This window comes from Girardinichthys multiradiatus, chromosome 8, assembly GCF_021462225.1.
Source record: "Girardinichthys multiradiatus isolate DD_20200921_A chromosome 8, DD_fGirMul_XY1, whole genome shotgun sequence".
Lineage (NCBI taxonomy): Eukaryota > Metazoa > Chordata > Actinopteri > Cyprinodontiformes > Goodeidae > Girardinichthys > Girardinichthys multiradiatus.
In genome coordinates, this window is record NC_061801.1 from 18,830,535 (window position 1) to 18,851,151 (window position 20,617).

General features: G+C 39.0%; 1 protein-coding gene across 1 annotated transcript in view; it reads left to right on the forward strand.

Annotated features, from left to right (window-relative positions):
* LOC124872942 (potassium/sodium hyperpolarization-activated cyclic nucleotide-gated channel 1) overlaps positions 1–20,617 on the forward strand; it is a 120,481-nt gene that overhangs the window by 57,450 nt on the left and 42,414 nt on the right. Inside the window, exon 4 of the mRNA XM_047373381.1 lies at positions 17,664–17,882. Within this exon, the coding sequence (XP_047229337.1) occupies positions 17,664–17,882 (219 nt within the window). The remainder of the gene's footprint in view (positions 1–17,663; positions 17,883–20,617) is intronic.

Genomic DNA, 20,617 nt, shown 5'->3' on the forward strand with positions numbered 1-20,617 from the left:
TTTCATCCGACCAATAAAAGAAAAGTGTTTTTAATACAAAAAACGTCAACCTTCAAATAATCATGTACAGTTATGCACTCAATACTTGGTCGGGAATCCTTTGGCAGAAATGACTGCTTCCATGCGGCGTGGCATGGAGGCAATCAGCCTGTGGCACTGCTGAGGTCTTATGGAGGCCCAGGATGCTTCGATAGCGGCCTTCAGCTCATCCAGAGTGTTGGGTCTTGAGTCTCTCAACGTTCTCTTCACAATATCCCACAGATTCTCTATGGGGTTCAGGTCAGGAGAGTTGGCAGGCCAATTGAGCACAGTGATACCATGGTCAGTAAACCATTTAACAGTGGTTTTGGCACTGTGAGCAGGTGCCAGGTCGTGCTGAAAAATGAAATCTTCATCTCCATAAAGCTTTTCAGCAGATGGAAGCATGAAGTGCTCCAAAATCTCCTGATAGCTAGCTGCATTGACCCTGCCCTTGATAAAACACAGTGGACCAACACCAGCAGCTGACACGGCACCCCAGACCATCACTGACTGTGGGTACTTGACACTGGACTTCTGGCATTTTGGCATTTCCTTCTCCCCAGTCTTCCTCCAGACTCTGGCACCTTGATTTCCGAATGACATGCAGAATTTGCTTTCATCCGAAAAAAGTACTTTGGACCACTGAGCAACAGTCCAGTGCTGCTTCTCTGTAGCCCAGGTCTGGGGAATGCGGCACCTGTAGCCCATTTCCTGCACACGCCTGTGCAAAGTGGCTCTGGATGTTTCTACTCCAGACTCAGTCCACTGCTTCCGCAGGTCCCCCAAGGTCTGGAATCGGCCCTTCTCCAAAATCTTCCTCAGGGTCCGGTCACCTCTTCTCGTTGTGCAGCGTTTTCTGCCACACTTTTTCCTTCCCACAGACTTTCCACTGAGGTGCCTTGATACAGCACTCTGGGAACAGCCTATTCGTACAGAAATGTCTTTCTGTGTCTTACCCTCTTGCTTGAGGGTGTCAATAGTGGCCTTCTGGACAGCAGTCAGGTCGGCAGTCTTACCCATGATTGGGGTTTTGAGTGATGAACCAGGATGGGAGTTTTAAAGGCCCGAGGAATCTTTTGCAGGTGTTTAGAGTTAACTCGTTGATTCAGATGATTAGGTTCATAGCTCGTTTAGAGACCCTTTTAATAATATGCTAATTTTGTGAGATAGGAATTTTGGGTTTTCATGAGCTGGATGCCAAAATCAACCGTATTAAGACAATAAAAGACCTGAAATATTTCAGTTAGTGTGCAATAAATCTAAAATATATGAATGTTAAATTTTCATCATGACATTATGGAAAATAATGAACTTTATCACAATATGCTAATATTTTGAGAAGGACCTGTATAGATTATGAAGTCTGTCATGGCGTAAAGTCTAGGTGTTAGTAGAATGAGCCCAAGAATGAGCTTCACTGAAGTGCAGATGGGGAGATGACTGGAAAACACATCTTTTTACATAATAACAGTTTTATTTAAGGTCCTTGTAGTCTTCTTCTTCTTTTGCATGCTTTTTCTTCCACAGTATTATTTCCTCCTCACTGTCTCTGCCTTAAGTTGGGGATCAAGCATTGCTGCTACTCTCAGAGCAATATGATTGTGCAGAAGTGTGTACCTGCCTCCAGGGTCACAGTGCTTTTAAATGCTGGCCTATGGAAGTCTTCTACCCTCTCATCTCCTTCTATGTGATAAACATTTTTGTGCTCCACACGCATGTTGGCTGCTCAGAGGCATGGGCTCGAGGTGCAAATGTCAGCTCTGCTCAGCGTAATGCTTCTGTTTCCAACTCTTATCTTTACTTCGAGGCAATAAGTTGCCTAAGCAAGTTCAATACCAGCTTACATGTGTTACTCATGCAAACAGATGGAACAAACAGATCGTTCTCTGTTTGTTCCCAAAGACTTTGGACTGATCTAATTTCCCACATGAATGTTACAAATGATTCTCACTAATAGTCATGTACTCAAAGAGGGAGAGAAATCTTCCTCTGTTACATGTATGTTGATTTGCAACTCTTCGGTCTTATATTTATAAATAATCCTAAGTTTTGGTGATTAACAGCTCCTGTATTTGCGCTGCATGTTGTTTCCCTTGCTCAGTGTGGATTTGACACATTCTCCTTCTTATCTGCAAATCAGTATAAAATTAACTCATGTAAAAGGGTAATTTGATGTCCCCTGCGTGGCAGGATCACTTGCTCGATAAACTATGCTATGCTATAAGCTTGAGAAGGCAGAAATATTTTGAAACAAAGAGGGCACAAATGTTTGCTGGAGGCATGGGTGACCTAAATCGTTAAAGCCAGCAACATAAATTCTCTTTTCATAATGCCGTAAAAGCATGCATTAATTTGGACGAAGAAGCAAGAAAACAATGATGTCCCCTGGCTCTAATCTATGTCAGGTTTCAAAAGACAGTCTCTGACTTTAGCTCTGTGCCTTTATCTTAACATTCAGCACATCCATGTTGAAAGTCTAAAAGACAGAATATTGTACATCTAATTTACAGTTGAAACCATGTGTTGACATACACAGTGTAAAACAAAACATAACCATTTTTACTCACTGTCTGACAAAAAATGAGACTAAACATATCCTCCTTTCAAGGTCAGTTAGAATTGCCTAAATTATTTCTGTTTGCTAATTACCAGAATAATACAATAGATTTTTTTTAAAGAATTTGTTTTAAACTTCATTGAAATTCAAATGTTTACATACATTTCCCTATTATTTTTGCAAAATTGTCATTTAAACCATCTGACTTACCTCCTTACAATAGTTAGTTGTATTTTTGGCCCATTCCTTCAGTCAGAACTGGTGTAACTGGTGAGCCAGCTTGCTTCCACACACCTTTTCAGCCCTGCTAACAAATTTTCTATGAGACTCAGATCAGGGCTTTGTGTTGGCAACTAAAAATCGTTACTTTGTTGTTCGTAAGCCACTTTGTATCTACTTTGGGAGCATCAATCATCAATCATCTCATTTTGAACGTGACTAAAACAAAGGAGATGATTGTAGATTTTAAGAGAAACAGGAATAAGTCAAAAACTATTTCTATCATGGGAGAAGAAGTGGAGGTGGTGGAGGAGTATAAATACCTCGGTGTTCACCTGTACGACAGACTAGAGTGGAGATGCAACTGTGAAGACATCTACAAGAAGGGACAGAGTAGACTGTACTTCTTGAGGAAGCTTAGGTCCTTTGGTGTTTGCAGCAAGATGCTGCATATCTTCTATAAGTCTGTTGTGGAAAGTGTGATCTCTTCTACCATCATCTGCTGGGGAAGCAGCATCAGAGCCAGGGACTTAAAAAAACTCAACAAGCTGATAAAGAAGGCTGGCTCTGTTCTGGGGACTCCTCTGGAACCTCTGGAGATCATTGTGTAAAGAAGGATTCTTCATAAAATGAAGAACATTATGGAGAACCCTGAGCATCCTCTTCATGAGACTGTCCTATAACAACAGAGTGTCTTCAGTCAGAGGCTTCTTCAGATCTGCTGTAAGACGGAGCGCTACAGGAGATCCTTCCTGCCCACAGCCATCAGCATCTACATCGGGGATCAATAAAGTATTTTTGAATTGAATTGAATTGAATTGAAACCTACATAATATGAGCTATAACAACATTTAATTTCCCTTTGGGATTAATAAAGTATTTTTGAATTGAATTGAATTGAATACTAAGAGTGAATATACATTTGGACGACCCATTTGTGCCCAAGCTTTAAGTTCTTTGCTAATGTTTTGTTTCAGTATTTCCACATATTGTTCTGTCCACATAATGGCTTCTGTTTTGTGAAATATACCATGGAGTTTGCATGTTCTCCTTGTTCAAACGTGGATTCTTTCTGGGTACTCCAGCTTCCTTCCACAGTCCAAGAACATGGCTGTTATGTTAATTGGTTAATCTAAATTGCCTACCTAAGGTATGTGTATGTGCATGCATGGTTGTTTGTCCTGTGTGTCTGTGATGCCCTGTGATGGACTGACGACATATCCCATCGCCCTCTCCACCGCTGACCACTGGAGATAGGCACCCACTCTCCTGACTCTGCAAGATTAAGCTCGTTTAGACAATGGATGGATTGATAACAATGAAAACAACAGAAATGTAAAAGATAAAACAGCAACTAAACAGGGTACCATGCCTAAATTACACATGCATGCATTATTGCTAATGACATTTATTTTTAGGCACACTTACTGTGTCAAAGTGTTATTAAATCTGAGTATATAATAAATAAATTACTCATTAACATGCTTTTATTCACTAATGTACAATATATTTAGAACATAGCATTTTCTGATTGTCATTTTATAAAAAAAAGTTCCATTCTGTTTATAAAATCAAACATGTCCAATTTAATCAAAATTATATTAAAGTCAAATAAATAAATTGCCTCAGAAGCTAATCATTTAGTCGGGTTCAGATTCAACTACATAATGTACATTGAAGTAATAATACAATAATGAGAAACAATACAAATGATTATTACAGCACATTTCATAGATATTATTCCCCTGAACAGCTTGAAAATGTTGTTTCTGTTTGAAAATATTCAGCATTTGGTACTTGAGATGTAAAACCCTTAATAACCTATTTTTCAGTCATTGTCCATTTTCTATGGAGAAGCTTTTTTATTGTCTGATAAGATTCTGCGTATTTCTTCACAGCTGAGCTTTCTGCTGCCAAAAATATATAATTTAACTCAATCAGTCCATTTGACTTGTCACCAGAAGGCATCATGGGTAATTGGGTGTTATTTGGACAACCCCCTGATGCTGAATTTTGGGCTGTGAATGCAGGAAAGGTTGACTTTTTTAATGGTCAACAGGATATTTCTCTTCACTTTACGTGGTCCGAATGTTCTTCCTTTACTGATTTTCTTTTACATTTCTAGCTATTTTACAAGCAGTTCTTTCCCTCTCAAAGTCATCTTTGTCTTTTCTCACAACATGTCTGTTCATTGCCATTTGGCAACAAATGCTTTGGAGGTTGTTGGTTAAAAAAACAACTAAAAGCACTATTTATACACTTCTCCACTTTTTTTTTTTTACCTATTTTGATTGAGAAAAAGTGGAAAGCAGGGAATGCATGGTTGGGAGAGTTACTACCGAGTTCACATAATTTTTGAAATTTCACATTATTGCTGATGGTTCTTTTATCCTTTTTTAAATCTTTAGCTTTTCATTTCATTTATCATTGGGGAGCAATTGAAGTAAAATTCCTTATAAGTCTATAGTTTTTTTAGGGTCATGAGCAGCTGGCATGGTGTCACAATCTGCTCACTGATGTGAGCAGATTGTGGAACCTCTTCCCCGTGGATCTTTGCTGAAGTAATAGCCTGTGTGCTGACTGTGGCCTGGCAAATCCAAAGTGATAAGTCGCGCCCACGTGTGGGATCCTTCCTCTCACACCGTCACAATCCATTAGCGTACATGGGCTAAATATCTTCACATCTCTTTTTCTGGTTTTTGGTGTTTTTATTTTGTTTATTTTAAGTATTAATACCTAATGTAATTCAACTGTCCCTTAAATGTTTTTAGCGCGTTATTCTGCTTGAGGTTGATGACTTAAAAATCCCCATATTTATTTATTTTTGTAGCTGGCTTGTACTTGGTTTCCAGTTGAGGCTAGAAGAATGAGGACTGCAGATACTGCTGAGTGTTGCAGTACAGGCTGTATGGCTGTTATCCTTCTGACTAATGGCCTGAGAGTACCTTCTTACTCTTTAGAGGCTGCATTTACTTAATCACAAGACAAGATAATGCCGCTGTCACTGTGCTGGCTCTGTTTAGAGGGTGATGGGCCATTGCATTTGTTTGCATATGGACATGTGTTTAGGAGCATGTGTGCTATGCAAATATGCTTACATTGAGATACAGTCAGCTAAGCACTAGGCAGCTAAATATTCAGTTCTACGTGTAGAGACAGACAGCCAAGCAGAAACAGTAGGTAGACACAAACACACACACACACACACACACACACACACACACACACACACACACACACAGTACACAAACACACACACACACACACATACACACAGACTCAAATCCATAAAGACCTGGCTAGACATGCATAACCATCCGTCAGTCACGCCTCTTGGCTTATTTTATTGTAGGATAACCCACTTGATTTTCCTTCCAGTCTGTTCAATGAGTCACTTCTAGCAGCCAGACTCAGTCCTGAGTTCATGAATTAATCTGACGTTTTTCTCTTCTTCTGTCACGTCCTTCAAATTTAAAACTCTTGTTTCAGTTACTTGTTTTGTACTTGTATGAAAAGCTACTTTTAAACTACAGGTGTAAGTGGATTCTTGGTTCTTATGGATGCCCCAAGAAAAGCTTATAAAAGGTGATGAACACAACAGTAGTGTGGTGGTTTTGCTAAAACACTGTTTGCGGGCTTTCATTGAAAGGCAGTTTTCTCAGTAAGAAAAAAATGTGGAAGGGTCCACAGAGTCCCATGCAAGTATTCATAAACCCTGAACCTTTGTCATGGTACTACAAACTGCAGTGGATATTATTGGAATTGTATTTAATAGACCAACACCACTGTAAAATGATAATCAAATTATTGATCAGATGTCACTGAGTAATCTGTGCAAACAGTTTGCAAAACGGAGCACACAGTTCATCAAACCTTGCAGACGGATTGCAGAAACTGAGAGCACAGTTTAGTAATCATTGCGCACAGATTACCCGCTGCCACTTGCCAGGCTCTATAGAAAATAGCTTCGTCAAAATGAACAGAGAGCATCTGTGAACATTAACATTTAAGTCTTGCCACAGCTTGTATTGTCCTGCAAAACCACATTGGGTTTGCATATGAGTTTCATTTTGGTTTCATCTGACCAGATCACCTTCTTCTTCTTTCACATGGTTATTTTCCACATGGGACTTCCTGCAGTTTGCTTTCAATTAGGGCTGGGTGATATGACCTTATATAATATCCGAAAAAAGTTTTGATTTATTGCGATACATTATATATATGGCAATATTTATAATCTCTGTTTCATCTCTAATAATGTCCAACCCTTTAATGGAGTTTTGAATTACTTTGAATAACTCTGACCCTCCTTCCAACATCAGGACAAAAGACAGCTCGTTTTCCATCAAATCCAACAGTAGAAGTGATTTTTAAACAGTTCGGTTTCAGAACAAAGCTGCAGTTTAGCTGAATATTTAAAAATAAACTGCAAAAACAAGCCATGATCTTAGAAATACATAAATCCACCAGACCAATAATCACACCACACAGATGCTAAACAGTGACAAGACTCCAAAATTAAATGCAAAACAGACATAAACTATATGAAAACAGTTGACACAGTATGACAGAACACATGTGAGCCAAGCGCCAAAACATCAGACCTATATTTAGTGACCAGTGACTGGAAGAACAGCCTTTTAAATACATACCATGATTTTTTATGTTAAAATAAATGCACTACAACGTGACTGAGAAGCCTGTTAAATTATTAAGATTTACAGCATTTTGAGTCATATGACTGTTTCAAACCCTGACAGATGCTAGAAGTCATCAGTGCAAAGAAGAGAATAAAAGATAATTTTTTGAATAACGTGCCAAACACAAAAACAATAAAATCCAAACAGCTGACACAATAATATATAGCAGAGACAAGCTGAGCACCAACACATTAAAACACTATTCGTAGATAAGCGACTGCGACAGTGGCCCATTAACATGTGCAATGTTTTGTTACAGAAAATAGCACTTTTTATGTTTATAATAAACACTGTATATGTGACTGGGAACTTATATATTATATAAACAGTATTTAGGGCAGCATAAGTCATGTAGCCAAAATATCATATTACCTCAAAGATCTGCTAAAAAACAGCAGCATTCACAATAAAAGCTGTTATCCTTGGATGAGCAAATTCTTATGACCAAATTACTCACCCCTTGGCCAAGGGCATAATGATAATTTTCATCATCCTTCTGTACTTTTAATACTTTCTTACTTTAGCCACTTTTTCTTATAGGCCACATTTGTGGAGGGCACAGCTAATCATTGCCCTGTCAACAGACTCAGCATGCAGTAAGATTCCAGTTGTGGATCTCTGCAGCTCCTCCAGAGTTGCCATGGCCCTCTTGGCTGCTTCTCTGATGATCACTCTGCTTGTTGAGCTTGTCACTTAACATTTTTGCATTTGTTACACCCTTGTTCTATTTTCAAATGATTGATCAAACAGTGCTGTGTGAAATGTCCAAAACTTTGGATATTATTTTCTAAACTAAACCTGCTTTCAACGTACTGCTATCATAACATCAGCACAGACAGACTTTGGCATGCATATTTTAGTTTTTTTGTTTGTGCTGGTGTGTTCCTTGTTTTTCATGATGCTGTTTGTTCACTAATGTTCTTCAAGAAGCTAAAGCATTTCCAGAGCAGCTTTATTTATCCTGAGATCAAATTAAATAGATTACTTTTAACAGTTGGTTACAATTGATTCTGTTACAGGTGATTGGAATGAATTGGATGAATAGAAATGCACACCACACTTTTCTGATTTTCGTTTGTAAAACAAATTGTCAAAAACCATGCATCCTTTGAATTCCAGTTTACAATTATGCACTACTTTGTGTTGGTCTATCACATAAAGGTCCAGTAAAGAAGTTTGTGATTGAAATGTGATAAATTGTGAAGAAGTTTATAATGGCACTGTGTAAAACTTAGTTTACTATTTTAAATCATCATTAATCATCATTAATGCAAGTAAAGATGGCAAGATGACAAATTATTAAATCTGTATATTTATAATCCAAAGTTTGAAGTATTTTGCACTTGGATGTTATTTGCCCTTCAAAAACAATGTTACTAAGAGGATAGGCTGTGTTCTTTGTAGCAGCGTACTGCATCCTGTTAGGCTCATAGTTATTCATCAGTATCAACAACAACCAACGCCTCTGGGTGACACTCAACACTGGGGCGATGGTGAATCAGCAACTGCCTGCCGGTCACATAACCAGCTACATCTTGTATAAGGCGACCAGAGGAGACAAAATTGTGACTAATCAAATGAAATCCAGGCAGGCTGTTAGATGCAGAAGCATGCTGGTGAACACATGGTGTTGTTAAATTACTGAAACTTTGTAGCAGCTGATACTTAAATTATGGAATAGAAAGGGATTTGTTTTGGTTATGACGTCTGTAGTGCTCTACAGACTTGCCGAAATATAAATACAGTGTCTGATGTCATAAAAACAGACACAGGAAGTGACAGACAGAATTATTGAATTTAAAGGGTTTGTATTAAAAAACTGCAGTAAGTACTCTGGCATAAGATGCATAAATGGAGCAATCACTTACTAGCCCCTAAAAGCAGCTATATACAGAGAGCAGCAAATATAAAGTCATTCTGGCACATTTTTGCATCTTATTATTTTCAACAGTCCAAATTAAGAAGAACCTCGAGAGTCTGCAAGGTATACTAAGGTTAAAAGTTATGGTTTGAAAACCAACGAAAAACCTTGTCATTATGTTCCTGAACTTCCAAGTATTTCTAATGAGATACCATTGACTTACAATGTATTCTGGCTCCATGGGGAATAAAATAACACAGTGCTACACCTACCTCACCTGTTGCTGCATGATTCTGGTCAGCTGGCTCAAAGAAGCCTGCTACACTTCCTTACAAGACAGACTAATACTGCTGTTTGGGAATATTTCCAGCTGCGAAAAACAGAAACAGCTATAGGGTGAAAACTAAAGAAGCCCCACCCACCACTCATACTAAGGTAACTGTGCTTTAAAACTTTAAAATGGCATGTCTGTTAAGCAACTGACTACAAGATGGCCTGACTAGTTAACCAGCTATCATTTATTTTACTTGACATATCTTTAAAACAGCAGAACAGCAAATTTGTATACTTTGCACAAGAAGCACTGTTAATATTTTAGTTTAAATCTATGCATCTATGTATTCAAATCCAAACTATGAATAAATACATTTTATGTGACTGCACAATAGTGCCGTTGTTAGCACTGCTGCCTTGCAGCAAGATGGTCCTGGGTTTGAATCCCGGGTCCCACTCATGTACATGACTCAGTTCTCTCCCTCTTCTTCCCACACACTACAAATATGCATGTAAGGTGAACTGATCTCTCTGAATAACCCATTGGAGTGGGTATGTGGTTGTTTGACCTGTGTTGAAGCTCAGTTTGTCCAGCAGCTAAGATTTGAACTTGGGCCCCTCTACCTATAAGTCCACGCTGCACACATAAAATCATCAAATTGCATCAAAGTTACAACTGCATCACCAACTTGGAAAAGAACGCACATACATCTTCCATCGTCACATTGGTCGATTGGAAATGATGTGCAACTTTCAGCTTAAATTCAGTGAGTTTCGATTGTCCCCTCCCATAAATAAAGATGTTACAATAATCCACTGGCACTAACCCAAACATTGACCTTTCATCAGTGGATCTTCACTGTTATATAAACAGTGCAACAAGCCTTTAGAAAATCAGTCATTTCATAGCCTAAACAAAGCTGTAAAGCATATAATCCAAAAGAATTTCGAGCATGGAGGCAATGTATGTAAGCCGTCTGAAACAGACGGCTTCTTAAAAAGCTTATATTTGTCCATCTTTATTGTCTGACAGACTTTCCCTTTGGTTATTCAAATGTAGCAAAATTCAATTCAATTCAATTCAATTCAATTCAAATTCAATTCAAAGATACTTTATTGATCCCCGAGGGGAAATTAGAATTCCAGTACAACCCATCCAAACATACATCATGACACAAGACAAGGGGGGGATGGGTCACTGAGGCTTTACTGCCCACTCACAGGCGCTGCCCTTGCTAGATGAGAAAAGAGGCCACATTAGGTAAGTAGAGGGAAAAAAAATCATATTTCACACTTTATCCTTAGCAGTTTGAGATTGCAGAAGGCTCATCTCATATACAGGTCCTTCTCAAAAAATTAGCATATTGTGATAAAGTTCATTATTTTCCATAATGTAATGATGAAAATTTAACATTCATATATTTTAGATTCATTGCACACTAACTGAAATATTTCAGGTCTTTTATTGTCTTAATACGGATGATTTTGGCATACAGCTCATGAAAACCCCAAATTCCTATCTCACAAAATTAGCATATTTCATCCGACCAATAAAAGAAAAGTGTTTTTAATACAAAAAACGTCAACCTTCAAATAATCATGTACAGTTATGCACTCAATACTTGGTCGGGAATCCTTTTGCAGAAATGACTGCTTCAATGCGGCAGGTCTGGGGAATGCGGCACCTGTAGCCCATTTCCTGCACACGCCTGTGCACGGTGGCTCTGGATGTTTCTACTCCAGACTCAGTCCACTGCTTCCGCAGGTCCCCCAAGGTCTGGAATCGGCCCTTCTCCACAATCTTCCTCAGGGTCCAGTCACCTCTTCTCGTTGTGCAGCGTTTTCTGCCACACTTTTTCCTTCCCACAGACTTCCCACTGAGGTGCCTTGATACAGCACTCTGGGAACAGCCTATTCGTTCAGAAATTTCTTTCTGTGTCTTACCTTCTTGCTTGAGGGTGTCAATAGTGGCCTTCTGGACAGCAGTCAGGTCGGCAGTCTTACCCATGATTGGGGTTTTGAGTGATGAACCAGGCTGGGAGTTTTAAAGGCCTCAGGAATCTTTTGCAGGTGTTTAGAGTTAACTCGTTGATTTAGATGATTAGGTTCATAGCTCGTTTAGAGACCCTTTTAATGATATGCTAATTTTGTGAGATAGGAATTTTGGGTTTTCATGAGCTGTATGCTAAAATCATCCGTATTAAGACAATAAAAGACCTGAAATATTTCAGTTAGTGTGCAATGAATCTAAAATATATGAATGTTAAATTTTCATCATGACATTATGGAAAATAATGAACTTTATCACAATATGCTAATTATTTGAGAAGGACCTGTAGTACCGTAAATGTCTGGTTTTACGTAAGTAAAACATTTATACTCAGACAATGAACAGCTATCCACGCATTCAGGCACACGTTCATCTGAGATCCAAATATATGCTAACTGTTCAGGTACACGGACGGGTGTTCATACACTAAACCTAGGCTGATGTACAACTGTATAAATGCCATTTTTGCTGTTACAAAAGCTATAAGTGTGAATGTTGTAGACTACATGAGGGCAAGTCAAGGCATGTATTTTTATATAGAACCATTCATACACAAGGCAGTCCAGAGTACATTGCAGAATCTCAAAAGAAAGGTTTTTACTTAAAAAAAGAGCTTAATATATGTGAAACTTAAACTCTTTGAATAAAAGAAACAAATGTTAAAATGCAGATTTAAAAGGCACATTTAATCAGGTTTCATTAGACAAAACTGTTTTCAATTGTGATGCAAAGGAGCTCAAAGTTTCTGCACATCTCATGGTTTTAGTGAGTTTGTTCCAGAGCTCAGGAGTATGAAAACTAAATGCTGCCTAACCCTGTTTAGTTCTGGTCCTGGGAACACAATAAGCAGGTCTCTGATGACCCAATTGGTCTACCTGGTTCGTACCTGACCAGCATCTTAGAAATGTCTGTCCAAGACCATGTACTTTACAGACCAATAGTAGGATTTTAAAATGTATTCTTTAAAAAACAAGGACTGGTGTGATATGAGCCATTTTTCTGCCATTAATCAGGACTTTGGTGGCAGCATTTTGGATGAGCTGTAGCTTCCTGAATCATTACAGTAATCTATCCTTCTGAAAATAAAAGAATGCATCACTTTTACTGTACCGTGGTTTTATAGGAAACCATATATTCTGGCAATATCTCCAAAATAATAGTAAACGGATTTACCAATAGACTTTATGTGGTTGTTAGAATTTGGACAACGATTTCTTGTATGCTCTGTGGTCTTAATTTCATTCACTTAATCTTCTGGCTTTTAAATAACAGAAATAAAATGGTTGACTTTTGGACTAACTAGAGGAATTATCACAAGTCTTTTTAGTTTGTGGAAATAACACATGGAGGTGAAAGTTTGTAACTGGGTGAGAGTGTTGACTACCGCTGCATATATAAGCATGACAAATCTGTCCTAACATGCAATTGCTACAGCCAAAAACATAATCATTTCACATTTAGAGATTCACAAAATAACTTTAATAGGTCAGTTCTCCCTTGATGGGTTTTCGGCAGTTGAAACACTTTCAATCTGAATTTCTGGGAAAAAGCATTTATATGGATCCATATTTAGATAATACACTTATCTTTATGTAGCCGGAACATCTAACTCCCAGGAAGTAAGACCATATATGGAAGATGCTGCGATAGAGCGCAACTGGCTCGTTATGAGGACAGGTAAATCAGCGTTTTAGATTTTTTCTGGCTGCTTTTTAAACAATAGGGAATTTTAGATACACAGCTTTTTAAAATAGTTTTACGGTGGCGGTAGGCCGTCCCTGAGCTCAAAGGTATGTTACTAACGAAGGGGAGTTTTATTTGTTTGGGTTATTAGTGTGTATTTTTCTTGTGTGAGTAGGTTTGTTGGGGAACACATAGAGTGGTGTTTTTTATTTTGTTTTTTTGTTTTTCTGCATTTTTATTTGTCCCCTCCGGTTAGTCCAATTTTACTTGGCTTGAATATAATATTAGCGAACTTGTTCTCAGGGCCAGCATAACCGTTACTTTTTATTCTTTGTGTTATTTTTAAATAAAATATCTATCTATTGTTGAGTCCTTAGATCAAGGGCATGTCTATGTTCTGAACATAATAAACTGTTATTGATCCGTGAGCCACGCCTCTGTCGATTGTTACAAATTTACCTGTATGGGTTCTGTACAAGAGTCTGAGGGTTTCCCACGAACGATTGTAGTTAGCGGTGATTGTACACCAGGTGATATTTAGTTTGCAACCTCAAAGCTTAAGTTTTTTGACAAGTCGTTATCATTTTGATTTTTGAGTCACTAACAGATAAACACACTCGCACATCTAAAAAGGGCCATGCCACTGACCCTCTTTGACCTTTTACGTCTGGGTTTTAAACCATAGGTCCTGAACTGGTTTGGTTTGGAACCAGACAAAGGTTGAAATATCTATTTTGGGGGGGAAGGTTTATGCAATGAAACTATAAGTGATCAAAAACTTTGATTTGAAGGATCAGTATTTATCATATTCCAAATATGATAAATACTACCAATAAGTACAGGGGTTGGACAATGAAACACCTGGTTTTAGACCCCAATAATTTATTAGTATGGTGTAGGGCCTCCTTTTGCGGCCAATACAGCGTCAATTCTTCTTGGGAATGACATATACAAGTCTTGCACAGTGGTCAGTGGGATTTTAAGCCATTCTTCTTGCAGGATAGTGGCCAGGTCACTACGTGATACTGGTGGAGGAAAACGTTTCCTGACTCGCTCCTCCAAAACACCCCAAAGTGGCAATAATATTTAGATCTGGTGACTGTGCAGGCCATGGGAGATGTTCAACTTCACTTTCATGTTCATCAAGCCAATCTTTCACCAGTCTTGCTGTGTGTATTGGTGCATTTTCATCCTGATACACGGCACCGCCTTCAGGATACAATGTTTGAACCATTGGATGCACATGGTCCTCAAGTATGGTTCGGTAGTCCTTGGCAGTGATGCGCCCATCTAGCACAAGTATTGGGCCAAGGGAATGCCATGATATGGCAGCCCAAACCATCACTGATCCACCCCCATGCTTCACTCTGGGCATGCAACAGTCTGGGTGGTACGCTTCTTTGGGGCTTCTCCATACCGTAACTCTCCCGGATGTGGGGAAAACAGTAAATGTGGACTCATCAGAGAACAATACATGTTTCACATTGTCCACAGCCCAAGATTTGCGCTCCTTGCACCATTGAAACCGACGTTTGGCATTGGCATGAGTGACCAAAGGTTTGGCTATAGCAGCCCGGCCATGTATATTGACCCTGTGTCCCGACGGACAGTTCTGGTGGAAACAGGAGAGTTGAGGTGCACATTTAATTTTGCCGTGATTTGGGCAGCTGTGGTTTTATGTTTTTTGGATACAATCCGGGTTAGTACCCAAACATCCCTTTCAGACAGCTTCCTCTTGCGTCCACAGTTAATCCTGTTGGATGTGGTTCGTCCTTCTTGGTGGTATGCTGACATTACCCTGGATACCGTGGCTCTTGATACATCACAAAGACTTGCTGTCTTGGTCACAGATGCGCCAGCAAGACATGCACCAACAAATTGTCCTCTTTTGAACTCTGGTATGTCACCCATAATGTTGTGTGCATTTCAATATTTTGAGCAAAACTGTGCTCTTACCCTGCTAATTGAACCTTCACACTCTGCTCTTACTGGTGCAATGAGCAATCAATGAAGACTGGCTACCAGGCTGGTCCAATTTAGCCATGAAACCTCCCACAATAAAATGACAGGTGTTTCAGTTTCATTGTCCAGCCCCTGTAGATAGCAACTGGACTTCTTCTCTTGTTTCTTGAACTCCCACGTCCTGAATGACTGAGAATCCGCACCAGTGTGTATTTATTATACAATAACCCAATTACTGTTAAGTGTTATAGATATTGCCTGATCTAAGTTTATCCTGTAACCAAAATACCAAGTATTACAACCTCAAAGGGCTTGTTCACTTGCTAACTAGTTATCGTGCTTGTCATCCAGGGGAAAAAGAGCACACTTTCCATTTGATAAGTGCTGTGTAAACGAGGAGGCTAAATTCTGCAGGTCTCACTTCCAAACATGACTGACATGGCTCAGACCAACAAAAGTGGGGAAAAGAAGACATTAGAGAGATGCTAGAAAGCTTTTCAAGCCCAGCATTGTAATAATATTGATACATTTACACATTTTAATGGTGTCACATCACAGTCATTTCCCATGTGCTTTTTTATTCGTAAGAAGGGCAAAAATATAGTGCAGACTGCCTAAGGCCAAGGATATCATGCCAGAGCTGTTCTAAACATCAACATCAAGCGTTGGGGGAAAGTGCCAGACATCAGAGAGAGAGTGTGAAGCAGTAATCATTAAAATAATATTCTGATGCACCCTTCTAGTCTTTCTCACCTCAGGGCTATTTTTGTTGCATAAAAACTGTGGCTGTAAAAACTGATAAATTAAATAGTTGTTTGAGAAAGGTTAAAATACTGATCTTAAGAATTTCCATCACATTGGAGACAAACTTAACTACTGTATGCTGTACTCGAGTAAAATGTTCCATTCACAAAACCAACTACACTTTATTACAATGTTTAACTGTTGGTGTTGATGCACCATCAATCGGCAAAATTTACTGATTTCCCCTTGATTAGTTCTGTCGAGTGATCGACTGATTAAACACTAAAAAAATAAGGTTGGATTTTAGAGATGCACTGAATACATCAGGTTTTTGTGGTAGATTTAAAAAACATCCTTCAAAATGTTTTTTCAAGTTTAGAGTAAACTTGTATCATGTTTGTAATTCATGATTGCAGCACTCCACCTTGTCTGTGAAAGTTGTTGTTGTATAACAGCAGTTCTGCTATTGTTTTAAAGCAACAGAAAGTTATTATGGAGTTTAATATATTTTTCTTCCATTTAACCAGGTTAACTTGGGTAACATTATTAAAACAGCATAGAGTACAGATCATTACCCTAACTCTAAGGTTAACTTCTATCATCTCTGTGCTTCATCTGACATTTTAAACACTTTGTTGAGTGAAAATAACAAACTGTTCACACCAGAATTTGCACTAGAAAGTGTTAGCCTGACATTGTAGCGTTTAGATATGGTGTGTTTACGGATTGAAAAAAGCCGTCAATCATCGGTCAGGGCTCATCAGATTGAAACGTAGCCGATTCCAGTTATCTTATTTTAATCTCTAATTTATTATTATTTTTTTTTTTAAATGCATCAAAGCTTAAAACTCTCACATTTTTCTATCTGTGAACACATCAACAAACAGCTTGAGTGGAAAACAGGTGAGTAGAAAAAAGATAATATTTAGGGAAATATGCTTAATGCATAAATGGGAACTGCAAAATGCAAATTTTCTTTAGATTTAAAACTACCATGTCACTCAAGAGACCTGCAGCCTAGTTTTTTTTTATTTTATGATCAATGTTTATTACATTTAGCGTGTTTATTTTGAAGTTTTTATAATACAGTCCTTTGAAAAAATGGAATCAGCCCTAATTAGAATTAGTAGGCCAATAAAAGCTTGATCTGTAACTGTCAGGTTGCCTTCTTCAGCAAGTCCCTGATTAGATTATTTTTAACAGAGCAATAGCTGACACTGCAGCTCATTTTGATCCATGGATACATATAGGAGGGACCTTATAACTCCAGCTTCACATGCTATTGTGTACTTAAGGGCAGGTGCAGAAGATAAACTAATCAGGTCAACAGAACACATTTCATGGGGGATTACTGGCATACCTTTGATTTTTTTCTGCTTTTGAGAAAAAACATGGGGTCAGGTAGGTCCTGGCACAGTGAGGGAACGTAAACAGGTAGAATGAAGACATTAAGCTCTTAGACTTGACAAGTACACTGGTTAAAAGCCAGTTCTCCATCAAAGAAAAAGCTAACCTTTCTTCACTGCCTTGCCTTCCAGTAACTCCCCTCAACCCTTTTCTGTCTCCCCCTTTCCTCTCTCTCTGTCCTTGCAGAATGTTTCCTGGGGGAAGCAGTATTCATATGCCCTCTTCAAAGCCATGAGCCACATGCTGTGTATCGGGTATGGTGCACGGGCGCCAGTCAGTATGTCTGACTTGTGGATCACCATGCTGAGCATGATCGTTGGCGCCACGTGCTACGCTATGTTCGTGGGCCATGCTACCGCTCTAATCCAGTCATTGGATTCATCACGCAGGCAGTACCAAGAGAAGGTAAGAGTAATGCCATACAGGAAACATTACACTTAAATTTCAAAAGCAGATTCATACTGCTTGATTTATATAGTGCCAGATGTCTAACAAACGGGTTACATGGTGTGAGGCCTAAGGTAACATTGCAGAATTATCAGTTATTAGTTTGACTGGTTGGCTCTTTTTGAATTGCATAAAATTTGCTCTTCGGAGCAAAACTTAAATTAGCCTTACTAGCCTTACTCTCAGTTGCTCTCAGATCATAAAATCCAGGATAATAACCAGAAAAGAGGATTCCTCTCCCTCCAAAGCAGATGAAATAAGGTTGTCTGGGTCAGGATTGGACTTTAATATGACCAACCTGTCAAAAGTTGCCTTTTCTTTTTCTTTCCTTTAATTTTTGCCTATTACATCATTATATTTTTTTCCGCATGGAGAGTGATTATTTCCAGCCACCATCTGTGATCATGCCGAGGGGCCTGGGCTTCTCCCAGAACAGCCGGCAATGACCGATGTTCTCCGAGTGTGCACGCGAGACGCCAAGTTTTAACTTCCATACTTCTCTTTAATGCAGCAGAAATCCATTTGTTGTTTTGTACATCCGACTGTGTACTGGTGGGGATTAAAGTCCTCTAAGTTGTGGCATGTTAGGACATGCTTATGATTAAAAAAAAACTTAACCTTCCCTTATGCAGCAACAACACAAAGGCCAGCTTAGGCAAACTGATTTGCCCATCATGTATTTCATTTATTTAATACAAATTTTTTTTTTTGGAATAATGCTTTTATAAAAAGACTGTGAAGTAAGTGAAAGCTTCATTTACAGAATTTATTAATCATCTCATAAATAGAAATTCTGAAAATCTGAAGGACCTGCAAGTATTCAGATTTTGGAAATTAAGGTACTACAAAATAGTTGTTTAAGTACTCCAGTCTAATAATATTTAAATTGATTTCCAGCCATATTGTCACAAGGGCTTGAAAGATGTTATCAATGAAAAGCCTTTCCAGTCTTTATTATCATGCTATAATATCCTTTCACAAGGGCCCAAAGAGGAAAGGGTTAAATGAGAAGGAGAACCTACCGGTAGCCCCCCCTGGCATGTTTTAGGCGCATGCCCAACAAAATCAAGGTGGACGACTCCCTGGAAGACCTCAGCAATTAAATAAATTAGAATGGCCAGAATTACAGAGAAATGCCCCCGTTTCCCCTGGGAAAAGGAGACTTCGACAGCGAGCTGCTGTCACAACAACTGATAGGAGGGAGACAGCTGGAAATAATGAAATTCTCCTCCAAAACAGATTTGCTTCACTACAGAATGAAAACCAGGAAAATTATCCATCTTCTGAGAACAATAAAAGATTTGAGAACAACCTTCATTCTAAACAGTCTTCTCCTAAATTGCCAGAGAAAAAGCGCCCCACCGGACCAAGAACCCTAATAGTGGGCAACACAGCTGTGGATGGGATTAAAAACTTCTGCAACAAGAAAAACACATAAGTTATGATTGGTACCAGTAACGTGATGTTTGATATCTCAGAGAATATTCTTGCGATCACAGAAAAGCGCCCGTCTCTAGAAAACCTTATTATACACTGTGGAGCCGTGGATGACGTGGCTAAGAAAAAATCAGAAGGACTGAAGGAGGATTTCACTTGTCTTCTGAATATTGTTGGAGGTCTCAATATCAAGGTGTTTCTCTCTAAGGACTCACCATTTGCACCAATTTTCTGTGGAGATGAGATTGTTTTGAGACTTTTGATGATTAATACGTGGTTGAAAAAAACATGTGCTACTACATCTGTGAACTTCATCGACAACTTTAATATTTTTTGGGAAAAAAGACAACTCTTCAAGCAAGATGGTTTCTGTTTGAACAAGCCGGGAGCCAGATGTCTCACATCTAATCTCTTCTATTCAGTAAATAATCCGCCAGCAGCTTCGACCTTCAGCAGAGAACATGGAGTATCAACAACAATGATAACGTTGCCTCTAACAGCTCCAGCAGAAACAACCGGCCAGTTGGCTGAGAAAGAGAGGTCATCACAAAAGGTCTCCCTGTTGAAATCCACAGGAGAAGTGGACCCCCCCATTAAACCCCCCTCACCCCAGACCCCGACCCAGACCACACAGAACTGTCTCATCTCCCCACTGAGCCCGCTTTTTCTTTACTGGATTCTGATAACATGAAAGGAGCTCTTAAGATCAGAACCCAAATGGCTCTGACATCTTCTCCATTCAACACCCCCCGTGGCCGAGGCCCTGCTACTGAACCAACATCTTCCAAATGCCGCAGAGCCCCACCACCTCCTAATCTATCTCCTCCTAATCAGGACCTTCAAATCACTTCTCTGTGATACAGTCTGGGCCCCAGTGGTAACTCTATCAGAAATGAGCATGTCCAGGAAAAACCTGGGCCCCTAATAGAAGATAGCTGTAAAATCTCTGTGCTTATACGTGACAGAAAGAACAAAGCCAAAAGGATAAGAGACAGTAATAAACAATCAACAAAAGCCATAAACTGTCAGGTACAACCAGACACAGAGTTAATATCAGCAACTAAGTCATATAAACTGGCTTTATTGAACATTAGATCTCTGTCAGGAAAATCATTTTTAATCAATGACTTCATTACTGAGCACGATCTTGATGTTATGTTTTTAACAGAAACATGGTTACATGAATTTAATGAAGCTCCCATTCTGATAGAGTCAACGCCGCCGAACTACAATTTTCTTTGTGAGAGCAGACAGCA